General features: G+C 45.8%; 1 protein-coding gene and 1 pseudogene across 1 annotated transcript; both read left to right on the forward strand.

The window, feature by feature from the left end:
* Positions 1–10,994: 10,994 nt before the first annotated feature.
* Positions 10,995–11,942, forward strand: LOC119942920 (olfactory receptor 56A4-like). The gene has a single exon (XM_038763971.1). It carries the CDS (start codon positions 10,995–10,997, stop codon positions 11,940–11,942), a length of 948 nt encoding a protein of 315 aa, XP_038619899.1.
* A 9,514-nt stretch (positions 11,943–21,456) lies between these two features.
* On the forward strand, positions 21,457–22,423 carry LOC119942927 (annotated as a pseudogene).
* The last annotated feature ends 4,478 nt before the right edge of the window (positions 22,424–26,901 follow it).

Below are 26,901 nucleotides of genomic sequence, written 5' to 3' on the forward strand. Positions count from 1 at the left end.
GGAAAGGTAAAATATATTTGACCAAAGTGCCAGCCACCTCTCCATTGCCACTCTAGGAGGTCTGATCCCAGCATGCTCTGTGCACCACAGGCTACCCATGTGGATCTAAGGCACCACTGGTCATACCTCAGACCTATCCACTAGTTAGCTGCCTGACTCTCCCTCTTTTTAGTTTCAGATTATGAGTTCCCTGAGGGACAGGAACTGTGTGTATTTCTTACTTGTGTATTCTTTCTCAGTGCCTAGTACAGTGTTCTTCACATAGTAAGTGCTCAATAAATACCACTGATTGATTGTTTGTTTGAGGAGGGTAAAGAAACCAACAGAAATGGGCACGGCTGATCTGGAAAAACCGGGGTGGGGCCACTTGCCTGGAGAAATAACTAAGGCATAGATTCCAACTGCTATCAATCAATCAATCAATCGTATTTATTGAGCGCTTACTATGTGCAGAGCACTGTACTAAGCGCTTGGGAAGTACAAATTGGCATCACATAGAGATGGATTCCTATCCACTGCTATGGATTCCTATTCCACTGCTATGGATTCCAGAAGCGATTTCCCCCCTGCTGCTGGGGATCACCACACCGGAAAGACAAAATACAAAGAATTAGAAAGAATACAGTATGATGTCCATGGCTTTTAGGTTTTCTGCCTAATTTTTTCTGGGCCTGGTCTGTATTGTTTTAGAACTTCAGTGATTGGGAACAAATGTGTTGGCATATTGGGGTGGAGGAGGGAGGCTTAGCAGAAAGAGCCCAGTCCTGAAAGTCAGAGGACCTGCATTCTAATCCCTACTATAAGTCTTGTCTGCTGTGTGGCCTTGGGATAGTCACTTTCTCTGTGCCTCAGTTTCTTCACCTGTAAAATAGGGATTAAATATGTGTCAATCAATCAATCAATCAATCAATCGTATTTATTGAGCGCTTACTATGTGCAGAGCACTGTACTAAGCGCTTGGGAACTACAAATTGGCATCACATAGAGACAGTCCCTACCCAACAGTGGGCTCACAGTCTAAAAGGGGGAGACAGAGAACAGAACCAAACATACCAACAAAATAAAATAAGTAGGATAGAAATGTACAAGTAAAATAAATAAATAAATAAATAAATAGAGTAATAAATATGTACAACCATATATACATATATACAGGTGCTGTGGGGAAGGGAAGGAGGTAAGACGGGGGGATGGAGAGGGGGACGAGGGGAGAGGAAAGAAGGGGCTCAGTCTGGGAAGGCCTCCTGGAGGAGGTGAGCTCTCAGCAGGGCCTTGAAGGGAGGAAGAGAGCTAGCTTGGCGGATGGGCAGAGGGAGGGCATTCCAGGCCCGGGGGATGACGTGGGCCGTGTCTCCTTTCCCCCATAATCTGCAGCCAAATAATAGTATTTATAAGGCTCTTACTGTGTGCAGAGTACTGTACTAAGTGCTCAGAGAGAATACACAGGCAAGATTTAAATGTGGTCCTGTCATTCAGAGTTCTCACAATCAAAGAATCTTTGCTCAAGGAGAGTAGCTTCTCTCTTCATAGCAGTGTAGCGGGCTGATTTCTCCTCAACAACTAACTGCCAGTTCTCCCAGTTCTCCTCTGGGATGCAACTTTTTCTGACATTTTGTCATCATATCCTTAACACTTTTCCATTGCCCTCCTTTCCTTTTATTTCCAAATCTTGCTCTCTATCCAGGAGCTGTTTGCTCTCATTCATTCTCTTCATACAGCCCACCAAAGGTAAGCAGCAGGGCTTAGTGGAAAGAGAATAGGCTTGGGAGTCAGAGGTCATGAGTTCTAATCACAGCTCCACCACTTGTCAGCTGTGTGTGACTTTGGGCAAGTCACCTAAATTCTCTGGGCCTCAGTTACCTTACCTGTAAAATAGGGATAAAGACTGTGAGCCCCAACTGGGATAACCTGATAACCTTTATCTATCCCAGTGCTTAGAACAGTGCTTGGCACAAAGTAAGTGTTTAACAAATGCCATTATAATAATAATAATTATTATTAATGTGAGAATATCTTCCAAGTGAGGAGACTGACTTTGTTCCAGAACTTCATTCCTCTTCTGTTGAGTATAGTTTGCAAATGACTTCATTGGACCTGCTCAAAGTGGCAGAAGTGGGATTAGAACCCAGGTCCTAATGACTCCCAGGCCTTCTGATTCCCAGGCTTGTGCTCTATCCTTTAAGCCATCCTGCTTCTTGGTAGAGCCAAAGCCAGGCTATCCTGGGTTTAGCAAGGGCAGAGCCAAGGTAGCCTCAGAACTGAGGATTCAGGCCAAACCCAGAGAAGATCCAGATCTTCTGGTTGGCTCACAACTGCCCTAGCTTCCTGGGGCTGATCCCCAGAATCCCCATAAAGCTTTGTGAAGAGAACTCTGGTCACCCTTTACTCTTCTCCCCTTTTAGTTATAAATTTTAAATATTCATTTTTCAGTCCCACCGATTAGGTTGTATCTACCTCAGCAATTAGGACAGATGTCATTAGGTGTTTCTCCTCTTTGGGATCTCACAGTCAAAAAGGTTAGTTCTGAGCCTCACATACACTCAGTACTGTGTCCAAACAGATTATCTTATATCTACCCCAGTACTTTGTACAGAGCTTGGCACATAGTAAGTGCTTAACAAATGCTATTATTATTTTTAGCAGCAGCAGCAGCAGTGTGAAGAACTCCAAGGATAACATTCTCCTGCTCCCATTTCTAGTCCATCCCTGTCAGCAGACTCATTTCTGAAGCCATGATGTGCACACCCCATAACTGAGACTCTGACATCAATTCCCTCTTCTCCTAACCAACCCACAGGCCGGATCTGGATTACGCTCAGTTTTGTATCTTGCAGGTTAGAGCACATGGGGCAGTCTCTAAAGAGGGGGGATGGTGTTTTGGTCCCCAGGCACAGAGCTGCACAGCTCACTCAGTCACCAGAGGGTCCCAACAGGGTCTGAGAAGCATAAATAACCTCGCAGTGGCCCAGCCACAAGCGTGGGCCCAGGGAGCAGTCTCCATCCCAGAGGTAGGTACTGGAGAAGAGCAGGTAAGTTTGCAGCAGTTCATCCTGCAACAGTTCAGCTGGTAGCACAGCAGCTTACAGTAAGTCACTTTGCAATAGGTCACCTTGCAGCAGATCAGCCTGCAGTAGGGTCATCCTGACAGCCGGTTGGCTTGCAGCAGGTCAGCCTGGTAGCACAGCAGCTTGCAGTAGGTCAGCCTGCTGCGGGTCCCCTTGCAGCAGGTCAGCCAGCAGCAAGTCAGATATCAGGAGGTCAGCTTGCAGTTTGTAAGTGTGGAGCCACTACAGAGGTTCTTCCGGCCAGGTGGGCAAAAGGAAGGGAGGGGATGACTAGAACTCAGGTGGGAGAAATGGATAGGTGGTTGAGCCGGGACAGAGAGAACCTCTAGAACCAGAGGAATGGTGGAAAGAAGAGGAAATTAGCCAGGTCACCCTGTTAACTTATGGGCTTGCATCAGGTCTGCAGATCAGTCTGCAGCAAGTCAAGCTGCTATGAGTCACCTAGCAGAAGGTCAGTCTGCTGCAGCTCACCTTGCAGCAAGTCAGCTGTCAGGAAGTCAGCTTGCAGTATGTGAGTGCGGAGCCACTACAGAGGTTCTCCTGGTCAGATGGGACAGAGGGAGTGAAGGGGATGGCTGGGGCCTAGGTGGGAGAAATGGCTAGGTGGTTGAACTGAGGCAGAGAAGATCTCCAGGGAAAACTGGCCAGGCTTAGAGACTGGCAGAGACAACCAGACCACTCAGCATGAACTAAAAGCACAATTCTGGGAATCCTTTAGCTGGAGAGCTCTCCTTTGGACCTCTCTGTCATGCCCCTGCCTCTGGGCAGCCAGGCCCTAGCCCTGCTCAGAAAGAACAAGAACTGTAACCTGGAATTCTAGAGGTAACAATGAGCCCGGGCTGGTTGCCGGTTGTGATGATGGTAGGAGCTCTTAGGGCTCCTCAGAAAAAAGAAGAGTGGTCAACTAACAATCACTGGTTTATACTGGGTGCTTACTGTGTGCAGAACACTGTACTAGGCACTTGGGAAAGTACAGTAGATCCATGGTCCAGCCCCTCTGCTGATTCCAATTCCCCCAAATAATGGCAACAATCTCCAGGATTTCTCTCTCCCCTTCTAGGGACCTAAAGTGCCAACTCAATCAAATTTATTGAGTGCTTACCTTGTGCAGAGCACTGTTCTATGCTTTTAGGAGAGTACAATATAACAATGAACAGATACCCACCCTGGATCTCACTTGACCTGGAATGGAGAGATGAGTGGGTGCTGAGGAAGAAGTGATGAAAGAAGAGAGAGGGAGGGGCAGAGATTATTTGTTTCCAGTTTACAAATTGCTAAACTGGTGTAAAGAGAGGGAAAGGGAATTACCCAAGGTCACCCAATGAGTCAGAGGAAAATCCCAGCTCTTTTGATTCCTTCAGGCTCAAGATTTTTCATAAGTGCAGTGAGAATGAGTGTGCAGGGTAAAGGAAGAGGTGATTCCTCTCCTGGAGCCCCCTCAGCAGAGGAGAGCTGCCTGACTTGGAGAAGGGACTGTCCTGTTTGGAGGCAGGGGACTGGATAAGATGCCCAAAGGTGGGCCTGTCTGGCCTAGGACTCAAGGAGTTTACGTTCAAATGAGAAGCAAATGAGAGTGACCTAGTAGATAGAGCACAGGCCTGGGAGTCAGAAGGACCTGGGTTCTAATCCCAGCTCCACCACTTGTCTGCTGTGGGAACTTGGGCAAGTCACTTCACTTCTCTGGGCCTCAGTTACCTCATCCTGTAAAATGGGGATTAAGACTCTGAGCCCCATGTAGGATAGGGACTGTGTCTGATTAGCTCATATCTACCCCGGGGCTTAGTATAGAACCTGGCACATAGTAAGTGCTTACAAATACCATTAAAAAAAATGACATAGGTGATAGCTGCCTTTCTTCTTGGAATCCATCTCTACCCCACTCCCATGTCTCCAAGCAGAGATAGAAGGCAAAGGCCCCGAAACTGGCCTCATATTCCCAGGATTGAACCAGCTATGGACAACAGGTACCGCTGCTGCTGTTCCTCCTCCTCCTCTTCTCCATCGCCTCCTCCACCTCCATTTCTCTCTTCCCTTTTCTTCCCACATCTCTTCCCTTTCTCTCCTCTTTCCCCTCAGTCTGCTTTTCTACTTATGACTTCCTCTCCTTCCTCTTCATCCTTTTCTTCCTACTTCTCTTCCCTTTTTCTCCTCTTTCCCCTCAGTCTTCTTTTCTACTTAGGACTTCCTCTCCTTCCTCCTCATCCTTTTCCCCTTCCTACTGCTTTTCCTTCTCCAGAATGCAGTTAAGCTCCCCACCCCCTTCTCCCTTCCCTCCAATGGGAAAGAACCTCCTTCCAGGAATAGACTCAGGCTGGGAGGAGAGTGGTCTTGAGAAACTCCAGGCAGCAGTGAAAGTCCAGCCAGAGTATTTCAGAGAGTGGCAGTCAGGGAAGCCTGACTTAGAAAGTGAAGTGCCAAGAGGAGAGAGGCTCAGAGGTGAATGAATGGGCTTGGGACCTAAACTTAGGAAGGGAGAACTGCAGAGAAATAAAAATGGCATTAATACAGCACTCTGCTTCATGGGAAGGTGAAGAATAGTATTTAATTACCATTTTACAGTTGAGGAAACTGAGTCACATAGAAATTAGGTGACTTGTCCAAGGACACACAGGAGGCAAGTGGTTAAGCCAGGGCTTGAACCCAGGTCTACTGACTCCCAAGCCTGTGTTCTTTCCACCAATCAATCAATCAGTTGTATTTATTGAGCGCTTACTGTGTGCAGAGCACTGTACTAAGCACTTGGGAAGTACAAGTTGGCAACATATGTAGACGGTCCCCACCCAACACAGCTCACAGTCTAGAAGGTGGAGACAGAGAACAAAACAAAACAAAACATATTAACAAAATAAATGGAATAGATATGTACTAGTAAAATAAATAAAAAGAGTAATAAATATGTACAAACATATATACATATATACAGGTGTTGTGGGAAAGGGAAGGAGGTAAGATGGGAGGATGGAGAGAGGAATGAGGGGGAGAGGAAGGAGGGGGCTCAGTCTGGGAAGGCCTCCTGGAGGAGGTGAGCTCTCAGTAGGGCCTTGAAGGGAGGAAGAGAGGTAGCTTGGCAGGCGAGCAGAGGGAGGGCATTCCAGGCCAAGGGGATGACGTGGGCCGGGGGTCGACGGCAGGACAGGCAAGAACAAGGCACGGGGAGGAGATTAGCAGCAGAGGAGCCGAGGGTGCGGGATGGGCTGGAGAAGGAGAGAAGGGAGGTGAGGTAGGAGGGGGCGAGGTGATGGAGAGCCTTGAAGCCGAGGGTGAGGAGTTTCTGCCTGATGCGCAGATTGATTGGTAGCCACTGGTGATTTTTGAGGAGGGGAGTAACATGCCCAGAGCGTTTCTTGACAAAGACAATCCAGGCAGCAGCGACAATCCAGGCAGCGGCAACAATCCGGGCAATGGCGGATGACAATCCAGGCCACATGGCTTCTCTTAGAAAGAACTCCATCTGGAGAGAGAGGGAGGGGACTCTCCAGGCTCAGAATTGGGAGGGAGAGGCCAGTCCAGCAGATGCCTGGCTGGGTTGGTTGTAATGGGGTCTCTACCTTGTTGGACAAATAGCCCTCAGCTGTTGGCACTGGTCAAATTGCTCCAGGGCCATAAGCAGAATCACTCACTCAATCAATCAAAGGTATTTATTTAGTGGTTACTATGTGCAGAACACTGTACTAAATATTTGGGAGCGTACAATACAACAGAATTAGTGGACAAGTGTCATGCCCACAGTGAGCCTGCAATCTAGAAGACAAGAAGAGCAGAGACACTGAAGATTAAACTTCGACCAGTTCCTTATAAGCAGATGATGAAAGTCACTGCATGGTCCTGCCCACTGGAAGGAGTCGATGCCTTCTTTCCAATGCCTGTGACAACCCACCCCAGCCTCCCTGACGATACACCCAAGAAGGGCTGGCGTTCATTTCTTTGTTTCCAGGTTTGTCTTGACCTAATCCTGAAGTCTCCAGCTTTGTGGAGTGAAGCTTCTCTATCTAGTCATCCTCTGAGTGCTGGCAGTCATGTTCAAATGTGCATTTTAGATTAATGGGAATTCTCTGTCTTCATTAGTCCTTTTAGTGGGATATGGGATAGAGACAATTCCCTGGTTTTGAATGGAAGAACTTTCATTTCTTTGACTGTCTGGGGTCTGTCACTTCCCACACCTGTCTTCCTATGTAGGCCTTTTCATAAGAACCTCGCAAAATCTCAAATTTTTGAACTCTCAAGCTCACCTTCTAACCATACCTCATTCTTGATTCTCCTGCCTCCAACTCCTCACTCACGCTTTCCCTCTAGCCTGGAATTCCCTCCCCACCAAGATCCACCAGCCCCTAACTCTCTTTGCCTTCCAATCCATCCTAAAAGCTCACCTCTTACAGGCAGCTTTCCTCAATTATTTCACAATGACCCACCAGTCATGTTTCACATCTATGCTGTCTCTTCCTATCCTCAGCACTTATGCCCTCTGTATTGTTTAATGGTATTTTTTAAGCATTTACTATGTGCCAACCACTGTACTAAGCATGGGGTAGGTATAACCCAGCACTTAGAACAGTGCTCTAAAGCTTAGAACAGTGTTTAGCACATAGTAAGCACTTAACCAACACGATCATAACTATTATTATCATAACCTAATCACGTCTGACACAGTCCAGGTCCCACATGAGACAGTCTTAATCCTCATTTTACAGATGAGGTAACGGAGGTGCAGAGAAGAAAAGTGACTTGTTCAAGGTCACCCAACAGCTAAGTGGTGGAGTTAGAATTAGAACCCAGGTCCTCGGACTCCCAGATCTGTTCTCTTTCCACTAGACCACACCACTTCCCTTTTGTTTATGCCATTATTTATTAAGTTAATTTACCCCGATATATTTGTACTACTACCCTTCTTCCCACCAACACTATCTGCAGTAATTTTTGTCCATTTGACTCCCTCAGTCAAAGCTGAGCAGTTTGAGGGAAGACAACACTTGTCTAGTCTCTGCTGTGCTCTCCCAAATGCTTAGTATACACTCTGCATTAAATAGGCCCTCCACAAATATCATTGATTGATTGATTGATAAATGACCAATTCTGTGCTAAGATTGCTGTGGGCAGGGAACGTTTCTACTAAATATGTTGTATTGCACTCTCCCAAGTGCTTAGTTCAGTGCTCTGCGCACAGTATGAGTTCAATAAATTCCATTAATCAATTGATCGATTGCCTGTATTTTAAGCAGAAGAGGTTTCTTTTCCATGCTGAGTCTGATAGTTTTAAAATTACCCAGTTGAGCTAAAAGGAAGCTAGCAGGGTCAAACTGAAGGGAGTTAATGTCTGTGTAGCTTGTTCAATCATGCTGAAGAGAAGGTAGTTCCTTAATCTACTTCAATAGCTTGTGTTTGCTCACTAATAAGCTTTCCTATCAGTTATATCCGAGGGCAACTGCTGGAAAACTGGTGAGTAGGTTTCTCTGGTTCTGAGCTCATAAAAATGAACAATTTTCTTTATGAAAAGTTTCTGGACTGTAAACTCATCCCTCTACACTATACGCTAATTGTGGACAGGGAACATGTCTTCCAACTCTGTTGTATTGTGTTCATTCATTCATTCATTCAATCGTATTTATTGGTCACTTACTGTGTGCAAAGCACTGTACTAAGCACTGGGAAAGTACAATTCAGCAATAAAGAGAGACAATCTCTGCCCACACAGGGCTCACAGTCTAGAAGGGGGAAGATTGTTTAATTGTTTTGATGTCAATTTAATTGAAAACAATTAAACAGGCATCAATATAAATAAATAAAATTATAGATATGTACACATCAAAGCAAGTATACAGGCATCAATAGAAATAAATAGAATTATACATATATACATAAATACATAAGTGCTGTGGGGTGGGGAGAGGGGAGAGAAGAGCAAAAGGAGTGAGTTGAGGTAATGTGGATGTGGGGGGAGCTGAGGAAAAGGGGGGTTTAGTCTGGGAAGGCCTCTTGGAGGAAGTGAGTCTTCAGTGGGGCTTCGAAGAGGGGAAGAGTGATCTTTTGGCAGACTTGAGGAGGGAGGGCATTCCAGGCCAGAGGTAGGAGGTGGGCCAGGGGTCGACGGCCGGACAGATGAGATCAAGGCATGGTGAGAAGGTTAGTGCCAGAAGAGTGGAGTGTGCAGGCTGGGCTGTAGAAGGAGAGAAGGGAGCAGCTCTAAGATGGTTTAGGTGGTCCTAGTGCCTGGATTTCCCCCAAAAGCACTCCATGGCATGAGTGGTCTGGTGGTGCTCCTTTCCTGAGCACCATCGTTGTACTCACCCAAGGGCTTAGTACAGTGCTCTTGACACAGTAAACATTCAATAAATAACATTATATTAACAGTAACTAATAATAATAACAACTGTAGTATTTGTTAAGCACTTACTATTGCCAGGTACTGTTGGAAGCACTGAGGTGAATACAAGAAAATTGGGTTGAACACAGTCCTTGTTCATGTGGGTCTCACTCTCTCAATTTCCATTTTACAGATGAGGTAACTGAGGCACAGAGAAGTGAAATGCCCCCAAATGTGCAGTCATCTTAGTGCAATAGTGAGATTCACTCATTCTTTTAGAAGATTGTGGATAAAAGTTTGCAGGTATCCTAAGGGCCAAGGTGACACTTATAAAGTAGGAGATTCAGCCAGCACCTCTCTGGGCGCATGACTTTTCAGGGAGGGAATTTGGGGTCATTTCTCACTTCTTAGCCTTCCTTTTCTTCATTAGCATCACAATTCACTGAGCACCTACGTTTCTGTACTGAGTGTCTATTATGTGTAGTACCGTCCAGGGTGTTTGAATCTGCTGAGTGCAGAACACTGTCTTGTCTTATGCCATCATGTAATCTCTGACCCATAGCGACTCCATGGACACATCTCTCCCAGAATGCTACTCTTCCAACCACAGTTGTTCTGGTAGTTTATCCATAGGGTTTTCTGGGTAGAAATACGAAAGTGGTTTACCATTGTCTTCTTCCCCATAATAAACTTGAGTCTGCACCCTCGAGCCTCTCCCATGCCTCTGCTGCCCAGCACAGGTGAGATTTGACTTGTAGCAGATTGCCCTATAGTCATTACCAGCCTAGGAATGGGTATGCCTCTCCCTCTTGTAGCCAAAACTGGTAGAGTACTTTAAACACTCCAGGCACAAACTTGAGGGTGTGCAGAGCACTGTACTGAACATCTTTTGTGTGCAGGGTATTGGGCTGTATGTCTACATCTACTGTGTGTGGGGCACTGGATTCAGCACCTCCTGTGTCTACCAATATATCTATCAACTGTGTTAAATTGTACTCAACCAAGTGCTTAGTACAGCATTCTCCATTGAGTAAGCACTCTATAAATGTCATAATACTAATAATAAATGATAATAATAATAATTGGGATATTTGTTAAGTGCTTACTATGCTCCAGGCACTGTACTAAGTGCTGGGGTATCTGAATTCAAGCGAATTGGCTTGGACACAGTCCCTGTCTCACATGGGGTTACAGTCTCAATCCCCACTTTACAGATGAGGTCACTGAGGCCATGAGAAGTGAAATGACTTGCCCAAGGTCACACAGCAGAGAAGTGGCAGAGCAGAGATTAGAAACCATAAAGTTCAGGCTCCCAGACCTGTGCTCTGTTCACTACATGATGCTGCCTCTCATACTACGGATGGATTGACACTGTGTGCCAACCACTGTACTGGTAGACACTGTGTGCATAGCAAAAGGAGTAACTACAATGTGAGTTAGAGATGCAATGTTCAGGAACCAAGGAGGGAGTTTCTGTGGAAGATTCAGCTTGGGGACAGGAGACCGTGAGCAGAAGTGGGTGAGTCACTGAACCACTGGGTTATTTGTGGCTATGGCAGATGAGAAACTTACATCTGTCTCTGCTCACCCAGGTTCTCAGGAAGAAGCCTGCTCCGTTCAGCTGTTCTGCCATGTCAACTCTCAGCAACAACTCATTCACTCAGCCTTCCGAATTCTACCTCATGTGCCTCCCTGGGGCCCGGAGACATCAGCTCGGGCTCTCCGTGATCCTGGCCCTTCTCTTCATCGTGGCCCTGGGGGCAAACGCTTTGCTCCTTCTGACCATCTGGCTGGAGGAGTCTCTGCACCAGCCCCTGTACTGCCTCCTCAGCCTCCTCTCCCTCCTGGACCTCATTCTCTGTCTCACTGTCATCCCCAAGGTCTTGGCCATCTTCTGGCTGGGCTGGTGGTCCATCAGCTTTGCAGGCTGCTTCTTGCAGATGCTCATCATGAACAGCTTACTTCTCATGGAGTCCTCTACCTTCTTGGTCATGGCCTATGACCGCTACGTGGCCATCTGCCACCCGCTGCGGTACCCATCCATCGTCACTGAGCGTTTTGTGGCTAAGGCAGCCGTCTTCATCGTGGCTCGCAACTTCCTGCTCATGGGGCCTGTCCCCATCCTCTCTGCCCGGCTACACTACTGCAGGAACACCACCATTACGAACTGTGTTTGTGCCAACCTGTCTGTGTCACAGCTCTCCTGTGGAAATATTACCCTCAACCAACTCTACCAGTTTGTTGTGGCCTGGACCCTGATGGGCACGGACCTGGTCCTCATCACCCTCTCCTACGCCTTCATCCTGCGTGTAGTGCTGCGTCTGAAGGCTGAGGGGGCAGCGGCCAAGGCCCTGAGCACCTGCGGGTCCCATCTCATCCTCATCCTCTTCTTCAGCACCATCCTTCTGGTCCTGATCCTCACCAATGTGGTCAAGAAGAGAGTCCACACCAACATCCCCGTCCTCCTCAATGTACTGCACCACATCATCCCCGCTGCCCTGAACCCCATTGTCTATGGGGTGCGGACCAAGGAGATCAAGGAGGGGATCCACAGGGTCTTGAGGAAGGCTAGGGGCTGAGGGGATAGGGAGGACACCCCTTGTTAGCCAAGAGGCAAAACATCTGAAGAGATGGGGAGGGGGAAATTCGGGGGGATCAAGTTCTCATCCTGTCCCTGAGCCTGACACTTGGGAAAGTACAGTAGAACTGTGTAACAGAGTTGGTAGACATGTTTCCTGTCCACAGTATGCTTACATAATAATAGTAATAATAGTAATAACTATAAAAAATGAAAACTACCTTGATTTAGTGCTTGACACATAGTAAGCACTTATCAAATACCATTATCATTATTATTATTATAGTGCTTTTATTCCCAACGCGCTCTCACATTACATTTCATTTTTCTCTCACAACAACCCTGTGAAGTAGGTAGAAAAATAGTTACCTTATCCCCATTTTACAGATGAGGAAACTGAGATACGGAGAGATTAGGTGACCTGGCCGCGGTCTCACAGGGGAAGGGTGACAGAATTTGGACTTGAAGCTGGGTCCTTTGGTTTCCAGATCAGGACTCTTCCTTGACTCCATGCTGCCTTCCCTGAAACCTAACAAAATCCTTCTTGTTGCAGTTTAAGTTTGCTTTCTCTTAATGTCTCCTCAGAGGGTTCTACCTTCTGGCAGTCAGGCTCCCCTAGGCTGGTAGATCACTGTGACTTCCCTCTTCAACTATTTTCCAACCTTGCCAGAGAATTAATGCTTCAGTCTCCTATTGGTACCATCGATCAATCAATCAATCAATCGTATTTATTGAGCGCTTACTATGTGCAGAGCACTGTACTAAGCGCTTGGGAAGTACAAATTGGCAACACATAGAGACAGTCCCAACCCAACAGTGGGCTCACAGTCTAAAAGGGGGAGACAGAGAACAGAACCAAACATACCAACAAAATAAAATAAATAGGATAGAAATGTACAAGTAAAATAAATAAATAAATAAATAAATCATGACTGTAGCAGGTGGTAACTCTAGCTCAAGGCCACTGTCCTTCTTTCTGAGTGGCATCCACATGAAGCAGCATGGCTCCGTGGAAAGAGCCTGGGCTTGGGAGTCAGAGGTCATGTGTTCTAATCCCGGCTCCACCACTTGTCAGCTGTGTGACTTTGGGAAAATCATTTAACTTCTCTGTGCCTCAGTTACCTCATTTGTCCCCATCCGCTCCACCCAGCTACACTACTGCGGGATCACCACCATTAGGAACTGTATTTGTGCCAACCTGTCTGTGTCACAGCTCTCCTGTGGAAATATTACCCTCAACCAACTCTACCAGTTTGTGGTGGGGCTGGATATAAGCTGATTGGACACAGTCCCTGTTTCACTTTGGGCTCGCAATGTGTAAGGGAGGGAGATCAGGTACCTTATCACCATTTTATACTTAAGGAAACTCAGGAACAGAGAAGTTAAGTGACTTGTACAATGCCACCCAGCAGCCATGAAGCCAAGGCTAGAGCTCAGGTCTCTTGACTTCAGTGCTGTGCTCTTTCCACTAGACCACACTGCTTCTTTTCAGTCCAGTTTTCCCATAACATCTTCCATAGATCTTCCATCTATGGATTTACCTAAACCCTTTTCAAACCAATTGAGACGTTCAACATGGAGTAACAAATGCTAACGGGGAAGAAGTGTTTCATTTTATTGGTTGTGGACCTACCTACAACATTCAGTGGAAGCTTCCTCTTTCTGGTGTGTGGTTTGATAAATGGACATTTCAGAACTCCTGTTTAACCTGCTCACATCCTTAATGTTTCTGTGACCTGCAATCTTGTCCCCTCTCAGCCTGCATCTCTCCAGATTGAACAGTCCTAATCTTTTCAGTCGATCTTCATATGGAAGCTTCTCCATCTCTGTGATCTTTTTGGTTCCCTGTCAGTGTTCTTACTCCCAGTATTCTACTTTAAGCATTGTATGGAGAAAGACTGTTGGTGGGATAAATGCATATTTCTCAGCTCGAGGGAATGATTTCTATGCAGCCTGTGGTGCTCAGTAAATACTATTAACTGACAAACCAGTAGTAATCAATCAATTAATAAATGAGAAGCCAAATTGCCTAGTGGAAACAGATGGGCCTGGGAGTCAAAGGACCTGGGTTCTAATCCCAGAGCTGTCACATGCCTCCTGTGTGACCTTTGGGGAAGTCACTTGACTTCTCTGTGCTTGTTTCCTCATTTGCAAAATAGGAACTCAATACCTGTTCTCCCTCCTACTTAGACTGTGAGCCTCAAGTGAGACCTGATTATCTTGTATCTATCCCAGTGCTTAGTACAGTGCTTGGCATATAGTAAGCACTTAACAAATACCACAATCATTATCACCATCAATGATGTTTATTGAGCTCGTCCAATATTCAGAGCAGATAGTTATTATTTGCTCAGAGACAGGTAGACATCCCTCACTGAATCTGGTCATTCCTATTGGCCCAGGAACACTCTCAGAGCCCACATTCTTTGAATCTCAGACTAGCGCTGCCTCCCCCATCAGGGTTTCCACTTCCATTGTCTCCCCTGCTCTCTTTCAGTCAGTCAGTCAATCCTACTTATTGAGCAAGTTCTGTGTGCAGAACATTCATTCATTCATTCAATTGTATTTATTGAGCGCTTACTGTGTGCAAAGCACTCTACTAAGTGCTAACACTACTAAATTCTTCAGAGAGTAAAATATCACAATATGACAGACATATTCCCTGCCCACAACGAGCTGACAATCTACAGTCATTTACAAAAGTCCTTCAGGCCACAAAACCCAAGGGATTGGTTTAATAGGGAACAGCCCTGGGGCTTTGGCACTGCATGATTACCCAGTGGTCCCTGGCTCACCTATCTGTGTTCCCCTGACTCCCATAGGAGATGCAGGAAGCCTGGCCATTCCTCTGGTTTTATACAGGACTGTCCAGCCAGGTGATCTGCTGTCAAGTCTCAGGGCTCAGACCCATAATAATAAAAATTGAGGTACTTGTTAAGTGCTTACTATGTGCCAGGCATTGTTCTAAGCACTGGAGTAGACACAACTTAATCAGGTTGGACGCAGTCCCTGCCCCACATGGGGCTCACACTCTTAATCCCCATTTTACAGATGAGATAACAGAGGCCCAGAGAAATTAAATGATTTGCCCAAGGTCATGCAACAGGCATGTGTCAGAGCTGGGAATAGAATCCAAGTCCTTCTGACTTCCAGGCCTGTGGTCTATCCACTAAGCCATACTCCTCCTCATGCAGAACTTGGAGAAGAAAGCAAATGGGACGTTCAGGGGTCCTCTTGGAGACACTTGAGCTTTATGCAAAATCTGTGTTCTTCCCTCAGTGACTCCCATGATGTCATTAGGTTGGGCCTGACATGCATATGACATTATGTGTGTCTTCTGACCTGATACAGGAGGGCTGATGATGCTTCTGCATGAACAACAGCAGCTGAATGCCGTTTCCTCTCCCCACTCAGGGTTATCTGGGGGCTTCCCCTGCCCCACACTGGGCTCTGGAGAGGACAGTGGTGGATGGGATGTTCAGGCAAGATCCCAGCACGGTGAAAGACCAGGGGGACTAGGGCTACCCACAGTTGTAGGAGAGGAGGAAGTATGGAATGCCAAATGTGATTGTAGCCAGAGCCTGGGGTTGTCCATGAAGGAAACGGGAAGGATCAAGGCACTTTTGGGACTCTAGCTGGGAACCCTGGTTGATGTTCCCATCTGCTGGTAGACCTACAACTAGCCAAAATGTATGAATATCTTTTAAGAGACTGTACATTAGGCATATACAAAAAGTCCATCCCTTCCCCTATGGGCAGATCATCAGGAAGGCAACCAGCACACACTTCCTCCAAGCACCTTGGCACTGCCGTTAGAGACAAGAGGTCTGAACTGAATGTGCCACTGATAGGACCCAGGAGTGGTAGGTCTTACATTCTCCATTTCTTGAGGATCTGGCTCTCATTCATTTTCCAATAACAGTAAACAATGGGGTAGACATAAGGTATTCAGAAGGGATACAGCCTCTGTCTAACCTGGGGATCACAGTCCAAGTGGAGGGGAGAACAGGCATTGAATCCCCATTTTACAGATGAGGGAACTGAGTCACAAAGAAACAAAGTGATTTGCCTGAAGTCACTTAATAATAATAATGATGATGGTATTTGTTAAGTGCTTAATATGTGCCGAGCACTGTTCTAAGCTCTGAGGTGATACAAGGTAATCAGGTTGTCCCACTTGGGGCTCACAGTCTTAATCCCCATTTTACAGATGAGGAAATTGAAGCACAGCGAAGTTAAGTGACTTGCCCAATGTCACACAGCTGACAGGTGGGGGAGCCAGGATTTAGAACCCATGACCTTTGACTCCCAAGCCCATGGTCTTTCCACTACGCCACACTGCTTCTCACAAGCAACGTGGCAAGTAAGTGACAGAACTGGGATAAGAACCCACGTGTCCTGACTCCTAGTCCCGGGCTCCTTCCACCAGATGCTGCTGTCTCTCTTCAGATGCTCTCTGACTATCTAACCCCAGAAAACATACCTTGCCATGATTATAAACTTCAGTACTCAGGACTTCATTTGTAATTCGGTTGTCCAAACTCGTATTTGGTTTGCTTTACAGCTGGAACACTCTAGGCATTCCTTTTGGAAACAGCTCTCAGGTCTTTCAGAGTTGGACTTAGATTTCAGAGCAACCTTGGCACCGTCGTATCTGGCAGCCACTCAAGAAATGGCTTTCTCGATCCTACTTTCTCCTTTACCCAGAAGAGCATCAGTGCCTAGGCTGCTGTTCGGAAGTGGGTAGTGATCAATCTGTCAATCAATCAATGGAATACCTTGATTCCTTGCGAGTGGGTTATGTAACTTCTTTTTATTATTTTTAAAATCTTCTTGTGTTTATCCTTCCAGCCCAACCCTCATGGGCACTTCATTTCCCTTACCTTCCAAATCCTCGTAAAGCTTATAGCAATATGCTTCTAATAACTCCATGGACACCAAAATACTTGCAACTTCACAGGTGTGAACACCATCTGACTTGTCTTGGGCCATGCCCACTCTCAAACCTGCCAGCTCAGGTTACACACTGCAGAGCTCATGCTATCCACTGGGTAAGGCCAGACACTGGCCTTCTCACCGCTTACTCCCATCTGAATGGTTGGTGAGAATGGGTTATGTAACTTCTTTTTATTGCTTTTAAGATCATCTTGCAAATAAGTGTTTATACTTCCAGCCCATCCCTCAGGGGCAGTTCATCTCCTTTACCCTCCAAATTCTCTTAAAGCGTGCAGCAATATGCATCTAATAATAATAATGATAATATTTGTTTAATACTTACTATGTGCCAAAAGCTGTACCCCGGCACAAAAAAGTGCTGGGGTATGTACAAGTTAATCAGGCGTACACAGTCCCTGTCCCACATCATGCTCACAGCCTAAGTAGAAAGGAGGACAGGTATTGAATCCCCATTTTACAGATGAGGAACCTGAGGCAAAGAGAAATTAAGTGCCTTGCCCAAGATCACACAGCGGACAAGTGGCAGAGCTGGGATTAGAACCCAGGTCCTCTGACTCTCAGGCCTGTACTCTTTCCACTAGGCCATGCTGCTTCTTGTCTGTTCTATTTACTAGGCACAATCTTTCAGGTAATAACAACTCCAGAAATCCCCTCCTACCAAACCAGATATCTTTGAGATCTCCTCACACTCCTTTCCAATTGCTTTAATCCACAGTGCCAAGGAGAGGGGGACACCTATTGAAATTGAGACTGGCAGGTTCAATACTAACAAAGGAAAACACTTCTTCACGCAGTGGGGTAAGCATTTGGAATTCTTCCCCTGGGAAGTTGTGCAACTGAAAAAAAAAAGCCGTAGGTCCCTGAGATGTTTAGAGAGATTGATGAACAAGTGTCTTAGGTATGATTTCCCTAGCAAAAGCCTGAAGTTTGTGTTTGCAGGAAAGAGCGGGGATTCCTGCCATTTGCCTGCTGTCTCACATTTCCTCCTACCTCCAATACACCCCTGCTTGGATGTCCCACAGTCATCTCAAACTTAACATGTCTAAAAAAGAACTCCTTGTCTCCCCACAACCTCCCCAAGCCCTGTCCTCCCTCTAACTTTCCCATGACTCTGAACAGCACCACCATCCTTCCTGTCTCACAAGTATGTAACCTTGGCATTATCCTTGACTTCACTCTCTCATTCAACCCACATATTCAATTCATCACTAAATCTTGTCAGTTTGACCTTCACAACATCACTGAAATCTTCCCTTTTCCCTCCATCCAAACTGCTACAATGTTAATTCAAGCCCTTATTCTGTCCTGCCTTGATTACTGTGTCAGCCTCATTGCCGACCTCCCTGCCTCCTGACTCTCCCGACTCCAGTCCATACTTCACTCTGCTGCCCGGATCATTTTTCTACAGAAACATTCAGGCCCCATTTCCCCATTCCTCAGGAACCTCCAATGGTTGCCCATACAACTCCACATCAAACAGAAACTCATCACTATTGGTTTTTAAAGCACTCAATCATTTTACCCCCTCCCACGTCACCGCCCTACTTTCCTACTATAACCCAGCCTGCACGCTTCTCTCCTCTAATGCCAACCTTCTCACTGTACCTCGATCTTGTCCATCACACTGCCGACTTCTCTCCCACTTCCTGCCTCTGGCCTGGAACACCCTCCTCATTCATGTCTGACAGACAATTACTCTCCTCTCCTTCAAAGCCTTATTAAAGGCACGCCTGCTACAAGAGGCCTTCCCTAAGACCTTCTTTCCTTTTCTTCCACTCCCTTCTGCATCACTTTGACGTGTTTCTTTTATTCATTCATTCATTCAGTGATACTTATTGAGTGCTTACTGTGTGCAGAGCACTATACTTAGTGCTTGGGAAGTACAAATCAGCAATGTATAGTGACAGTCCCTACCCAACCAAGGGACCTCCCTTGTTTTCAGAGAAGACATCACTGTTCGTGAAGGTCACCAACGATCATTCAATCTTATTTATTGAGCAAGTACTGTGTGCAGAGCTCTGTACTAAATGCTTGGGAGAGGACAATATAAGTGCATGTGTGGATTAAAAGATCAAAACAGGACCCACAATCCTGGCCACTTTGTGTACATAAAAAGTTGTGGTCTCATGTTTAATGTTTTCAGGGCCTGGCACTGTTTTCTTTTTTGTCTCCTGGTATTACATTCTTTTCAAAATATTTCCTCCTTTCATGATTGTGGTAGGCACGCTGATCTTGTCTTAGTAATTAATTGCCAGTTTTCTGCTGGGGCACAGCACTGTCTAAGGCTTTGTTTTCCTCTTCCCTCTTTGTCCTCAATTTCCTAATTTCAGTTCTCCACAGAGAGATTGTATGGGTACTGGCTTTCTTTTCAGGAGTTGTTTGGGCCTGCGGGAACAATAAACCAAGACCCCAAGTTGACTTAATTGAGCTGTGATAGCTAGCTCAAACCTGCATGTAATTATTGATGGTGGTATTTGTTGAGCAGCTACTGGGGGTGAAGCACTGTACTAAGGGTTTGAGAGCAGCAGTACTAGTAACAGTATTTGTTTAGTGCTTACTGTGTGCAGAGTCCTACAGTAAGCCCTGGAAAAGAATATCCAGGAGGAGACGACAATCAGGGAGTTCACAATCTAAAGATAAAAAGGGGGAGAGGGGACCGATGGCAGTCACGTAAGAAGAGATGGAACAAAACCCTAAGATAACATAAAGACAAAAACAAATCTCAGAAGGGTACTGTGGCTAGAAGAGAGGATTATAGGAACTTCAAGATGGTACAAGACTCTCATACTGTAACTGGGGATTATTATTATCATCATTATTATTATTATTGTGCTGTCAAGTTGTTTCCAATTCATAGTGACTTCACGGACAACATTTCTAATGGTTTTTCCGTTATCGTTGTTGTGGTCACTATCTATCTTGCTACTGGTCTGCATCTTCCACGTTTTCCTTGGACCAGAGAATCAGTCCTCCTGATGATGTGTCCAAAATATGCTAATCTAAGTCAAGTCATTTGACCTTCCAAGACTACTTTGGTTTAATTTGCTCTAAAATCGGCAGACAAAAATTATTTACACAATGCATGACTTGGAATTACTTTTTCCTAGATTTGTTTTCTTGTACTTCCTCAAAATGAAGTCACTTTTCTGTGCCAGGGTTATGATGTCTCCAGTGATTGATCTCACAGCACTTGATCTTTAAAGAGTAGACAGCATCATCTGCTTCCCCTCTAGGATGCAAGTCATCATGGGCAGGAAAAATGTCTTGCAACTCTGTCGTATTGTATTCTTCCAAGCACTTACTACTGTGCTCTGCACACAGTAAGTGCTAATTAAATATCATGGATTGATTTGTTAATGACAAAACTTCAATGAACATTTATTATTTCATTAGGTCATTTATTAAAATGCCAAATAATACGAGTCCTAGCACTGATTCCTACCCCTTCTAACTAACCTCCTTAGTTACTTCCTTCTTAACCTCTCCATCCCCAAAACATATGACACATTGATCCCTAAAATTCACTTTCCATCTTTTAGGAAAGGAGCTAAACATGATGGAAATCCTACAGTCACTCAGTTTTTAAAATCCTTCCATGTGAAACCTTGTCAGAAGTCAGAAGATGATTTTCCCTTACAGAAAACATGGAGTTATTTTCTTTGAGGAATTTACCATTGGAAGGGAGACAGGACTCACTGACCTGCCATTAACATAGTGGCACAGCTGGCCTCTTATTGATCCCAGACCAGGAGGGATAAGATAACTTTTGTGTGCTGTGGGGTCGAGGGTGGGGTGAATAAAGGATGCAAATTGAAGTGCAAGGGCAATGCAGAAGGGAGAGGGAAAAAAATGAAATAAGGGCTTAGCCGGGGAAGGCCCCTTGGAGGTGAAATGCTTGGGCAAAGTGTTAGATTGGACAGCTCCAGACACAACGTAGGTTCTACACAAAAGATCTTTGCACACAAATCCAGTGGGCTGCACCCCTACCCAACTTCCATCTCATGGCATTGAACTCATGCACAGTGGAAAAATGCGGGGCAGGAACGAGAGTGTAAAAGTAGCCCTGCACAACCTGCTAGCACTAGAATCAATTCCTTGGCTCAGATTCTTGGTCCTGATGTCTCGAGACCAAGGTTCACCTATCATTCTCCATTCTCTAGGGGAGACACCATCATCAACATCATCACTGATGCAGAGGAGGTGGGCTGCATCAACAGCATCATCTTTGTCATTCTCACCATCACTCCAATCATTAATATCATCAGCAACATTGATGAAAGATCTCTTAACTGCAAAGTGTTGTAATATATGCTGACAACTGCAGTCACACCAGTATTCAGAGGTTCGAAAGTGGCTATGCTGATGACTTCATTTAATAATTTCTAACATCCTCACTTTCCACATCCTCTCCACCTGCACCACACCCCATCAGGGTTATAGACACAAACAATGTGTCTTTGTTTTCCCAGGATCCAGGGAGGATGATGTGACTGAGGCCAGCATCGCCTAAAGGGTACAAAAGTCTATGATTATTGTAATCATCAACAGCCCCTGGAAAGATGCTCCCTCCCAATCACATCCAGTTCCACCCCTCCTCCTTCTTCCTGATGGGGTTGCCGGGCCTGGAAACTGCACATATCTGGATTGGTTTTCCCATTTGTGCCACCTATCTGATATCGCTCATGGGGAACTGCACCATCCTGTTTGTGATCAAGACTGAGCGGAGCCTCCACCAACCCATGTTCTACTTCCTGGCCATGCTGGCCACCACTGACCTGGGCTTGTCCACAACTGCCATCCCCAAGATGCTGGGAATCTTCTGGCCTGGCCTGTGAGAGATCAGCTTCGGGGGCTGCCTCACCCAGATGTTCTTCCTTCATGTCTGCACTAGCCTGGAGTCCATGGTGCTCTCCATTATGGCCATTGACCGCTTCGTTGCCATCTGCAACCCACTGAGGTACACCATGATCCTCCATAACAAAGTGGTGGCCATTTTAGGGGCGATGAGTGTGGTCAGATCACTGGTCATCATGACACCATTCATCTTTCTCATCCTCAGGTTGCCATTTTGTGGGAACCACACTATCCCACACACCTACTGTGAGCACATGGGTATCGCACGGTTGACATGTGCTAGCATCAGAACCAACATTATCTATGGCCTCATAGCTATCTCCATGGGATTTTTTGACACCTCTGTGATAGGTTTCTCCTACATCCAGATTCTCTGGGCCTTCTTCCGCCTCCCATCTTGGAACACCCGGTTCAAGGCTCTCAACACTTGTGGCTCCCACGTCTGTGTCATTTTAGCCTTCTACATCCCAGCCTTTTTCTCCTTCCTCACCCACCGCTTTGGCCACCAGAAAGTCCCTCTCTATATCCACATCCTCCTGGCCAACCTTTACGTCGTTGTCCTACCCACCATCAACCCTGTCATCTACGGGGGTCAGGACCAGGCAGATCTTGGAGCAGGTGCTGAGAATGCTCCATGCTAAAGATTTCTGTCCCCAAAGGGACACCGACTGACCAGTCAATCAGTGGTATTTGGAAGATTATAACAGAAGGAAGATACATATTCCCTGCCTTCAAAGAGCTCACACACCAACTGGAGAGACTCAAATATTTTCAACTAGAGTAGTCAGAATGAATCATTAAATGTACCAACGAATAAACATTGGGTATGAATGTGTTCATAAGTGCTTGAGGTAGCTGATGAGTTTATATGACTTGAGGTCATATAAGATTTCAAACCAAGAGTATAACATGAGTGAAGGAGTGGAAGTGGGTAGAGTGAAGGGCAGTAAGAAGGCTAACTGGGGCACAGTGAAGGAGTGAGTTGGGGGAGATAACAGATAGGTAGGGTGAAAAGCGTTGGTGGAGTCTTGAAGCCTATTATGAGGACTTTTGGTTTCATGCAGAGGGATACTGGGGTGTCATTGGAGGGTTTGGGGGAGAAGAGATGAAGTTCTAAGAAGATGATCCACCTAGCACCATGTAATATAGATTGTGTGTGGGGAGAGGATGGAAGATGGGAGACTAGCTGGGAGGCTGAAGCAATATCCTAGTCAGAAGCTTATACAAGAATGGTAGTTGTTGTGGATAAGAAAGGGGCAAATTGGAGAGATGTGTGGAAAGAAATTGCAGGATTTAGCAGTAAACTAAATGTGAAAATTGAAAGACAGCAAGGAATCAATACTGACACTGAGGTTGTGGGCTTCTGGTACAGGGAGGATGGTGGGGTTGTTGACTGAAATGGGAAAGGTAGAAAGAGGAGTAGGTTTAGGGAGAAATATAATTACTGCTACTTTAGCCTATGGTGAGGAGTAGGTTTAGGGAGAAAGATAATTACTTCTCCTTTAGCCTATGGTGTTTGAGGTGTTGGCAAGTTGAGAAGTCCTAGAGGAAGGGTAGAAATGGGCCAGGTGAAGACCAGATGAGAGGTCAGAGCTACAAAAATGTATTTGGGAGTCATCCATGTAGAGATGGTAGCTGGAGCCACGTGAGAAGACAAGTTTCATGAGAGAGGGAGTATAGCGTGAAGAGTTGAGAACCCAGAACAGAGCTTTGGGGGATAATCACAGTAAGAAGGAGAGAGGCACTAGGGGATCCAGGGAAGAAATACTGAGAAGGAGCAGTCAGAAAGGTAGGATGAAAGCTGCATTATCTATTTTCAGGCCAAATTGAGACCTGTGAATGTTTCTAGGAAGAAGGAGTTTTTGACTATGTCAAAAGCAACTGAGAGGAGGTTAGCATGAAGTAAATGCCTTCGGTTTTTACTATAATAATAATAATAATAATAATGATAGCATTTGTTAAGCCCTTACTATGTGTAAAGTACTTTTCTAAGTGCTGGGGAGGATACAAGGTGATCAGGTTGTCCCACCTGGGGCTCACAGTCTTAATCCATATTTTAAAGATAAGGGAACTGAGGCCCAGAGAAGTGAAGTGACTTGCCCAAAGTCACACAGCTGACAAGTGACAGAGCCAGGATTTGAACTCATGACCTCTGACTCCAAGCCTGTGCTCTTTCCACTGAGCCACACTACTTCTCTTCTATAAGTAGATCAATGGTGACTTAGGAAAGCCAATCTTGGGGAAGTGGAAGGATTGAAGGCCTAAATGCAGAATAGCAGTGGTGGAGGGGAAAACTAGGCCTCTGACCTGCTCTAGGAGTTTGGATAGGAATAGGAGGAAGGCGATGGAGTGATAATGAGAACAACCTGAGGGGTTAAGACAGATTTTTTAGATTGGGGGAAATTGGAGCTCGTTTGAAGGCTGAGGGGAAGCAGCTATCTGAGGGAGAAGCAGAAAATGACAACAAGGAAGGGGAGGAAAATCGGAGAGAGTGATTATTGCAGTCCCCTCTGGAGAGTTTCCAGTATTCTACCAGTCTCAGATACAGTAGGAAGAGTCAAGTAGCCGCCTACCCATTCCATTCCTACTGTGGGCACTGGCTAGTGAGTGGAAAGCAATCTGCTATAAATCAAAACTCACCCATGCTGGGCAGCAGCAGCATGGCAGAGAGTCAAGGGAGGAAACTCAGGTTTACTGTGAGGAAGGAGCTATGGTAAACCACTTCTGTATTTTTACCAAGAAAAGTCTGTGGATACACTCTCAGAGCAATTGCAGATGGATAGCGGGGCGTGTTAGGAGAGATGTGTCTTGACAGCATAAAACAAGACAAGAATATACTTTGTAGGTGAGAGGGGAGAGGATCAGAGTTGCAGGAAGAGGAGGTAACTTTGTAGAGCAGGTGGGAAATTTTTTCTTGGGAGACTGCTGGGAAGCAGGAAAATGATAAGGGAAAAAGAATGTTGAAGAATGTTGAAGAAGTATTAGTCAGAAAATTTGGGGAAGTTCACTCCCAGTGGCTTCAATTTTATCAACGGAGTAGATGGTCTGGCCATTAGTGGGGAGCTGTGATAATACACGTTCAGAAGAAATTAAAGAGAAGGATGAGGAGTAGAAGGAGAAAGAGGAGAAAGAGGAAGAGAAGGGGAAGGAGGAGGAAGAGGAGAAGGATAGGAGAAGGAGAAGGAGAAGGAGAAAGGGAAGGAGGAGAAGAAGGATGAGCAGTAGGAGGAGGAGGAGAAAGAGAAGAAGGACAAGGAAGAGAAAGAGGAGGATGAGGAGGAGGAGGAGAAAAAAGAGAAGGAGGAAGAGGAGAAAGAAGAGGAAAAGGAGGAGAAGGAGGAGGAGGAGGAGGAGGAGGAGGAGGAGGAAGAAGAGGAGGAGGAGGAGGAGGAGGAGGAAGAGGAGGAGGAGGAGGAGGAGGAGGAAGAGGAGGAGGAGGAGAAAAGGAATGTTGCTTTGTTGAGTTATTTGACCCTGAAGAAATCTCTTCCCTTTTTCCTTCTCAATTTTCCTTGGCCATCAGTGACCAAGCTGTACCTCTATGCCTGAGCATGAACTGATCCTCAGGCCTGGAAATGCTGGTCAGACCAGAATCCAAGAGCTCAATATTGCTCTGAGCAGGGAAGTCCGGGACTGAGTTGCGCAGGGACACCCCTCTAGGAAGGATTCTCACTGACAGGAGGGGCCCTGCCACCCAATCCTCTGGCAGATTGGCTCGCTTGTCCCTTGGGCTCCTCATTTTCAACTCGTGACTTCACTAGTCACGAGTGAAATGGCCGGATACCCTCAGAGCTTCTGCAGGAGGACAGGGCCTGGAAGAAACAACTCATCACCACAACCCTTACCACAGTAACCCACATTAGGGACACAGCATGGTCTAGTGGAAAGTGCACAGGCCCAGAAATCACATGACCTGAGTTCTAATCCCAGATCTGCCCCTACCTGCTGTGTGACCTTGGGCAACTCACATCTTCTCTGTGCCACAGTTTCTTCATCTGAAAAATGGAGTTTAATATCTGTTCCCACTTCTACTTAGACAATGGACAGGGACTGTTTGACCTGATTAGATTTTATCTACCCTAGCTCTCATTATAATCCCTTGCACACAGGAAGCACTTAATAAGTAGCACCATTATCATATATTGTTCATGCGAAGACACCAATGTAACTCCTGGGGGAAGCGGGAGTGGGAGGTAGGGGGCATGATAGTGGTCCCTCTGGCTCCAAGATAGGGTGTGGTAAGGGCACAGAAGGATGGTTCACAGTTGTGCCCATCCCAACCCTCATTCAGTGCAAAACAGACAAAGGTATTTCTGCTACACAACACCTAGGCCCCTTGATGACCAGATTCAGTGGCTTTGTCTCCCAACTCATCTCTGAGGGGAGGTGGATGGATGGCAGAACAGCTGACCCAGATCTTGGGAAACCATATAGCTGAGAGGGGGCAGCAAGGCTTTCTAGAAAGACCACAGGCCTGGGAGTCAGAGAAGCTGGATTCTAATCCTGGCTCTGTACCACTTGCCTGTTGTATGGCCTTGGGCAAATCACTGAACTTCTCTGTACCTCAATCTCCTCCTCTGTAAAATGGGGATTAAATACCTGTTCTCCCTCCTACTATGAGGAGTTTAGGAGCTCCATGTGGGACAGGGACTGTGTCCAACCTGATTGAATGAATGAATGAATGAATTATTTTGTATCTATCCCAGTTCTTAATATGATTCATTCATTCATTTAATCAATCGTATTTATTGAGTGCTTACTGTGTGAAGAGCACTGTGCTGAGTGCTATGATGCTTGGAATATAATAAAAATACCACAGTTATTGTTATTGTTATTACTATTATTTTTATTGGTTCTCCTACTAATAATGTGCTCATCAAATCTATTGCCGTGCCTCTGAGTTCACATATGAGGAAGACAGTATGGCCTACTCAAAATGACATTTGCTCTGGGAGCCTGGAAACCTGAGTTCTAGTCCCAAATCTGTCCCTAATCTCCTGTGCAAAACTTGGTCAAGTCACTTCCCTGCTGAGGAAAATAGATCAACAAAGCATATCATATAACTGATATGAAGGCATTTTTGAAAAACGGAAGATCTCTCCAGGTAAATTATCATTCATCATCTTTGTAGCACCCTAGAAGAAATCCCT

Source organism: Tachyglossus aculeatus, chromosome 2 (genome assembly GCF_015852505.1).
Source record: "Tachyglossus aculeatus isolate mTacAcu1 chromosome 2, mTacAcu1.pri, whole genome shotgun sequence".
In the NCBI taxonomy this organism is placed as follows: Eukaryota; Metazoa; Chordata; class Mammalia; order Monotremata; family Tachyglossidae; genus Tachyglossus; species Tachyglossus aculeatus.

What these genes read in the sequence shown, in the direction of transcription:
- LOC119942920 (XM_038763971.1), top strand. Translation starts at nt 10,995, where the DNA reads ATGTCAACTCTCAGCAACAACTCATTCACTCAGCCTTCCGAATTCTAC.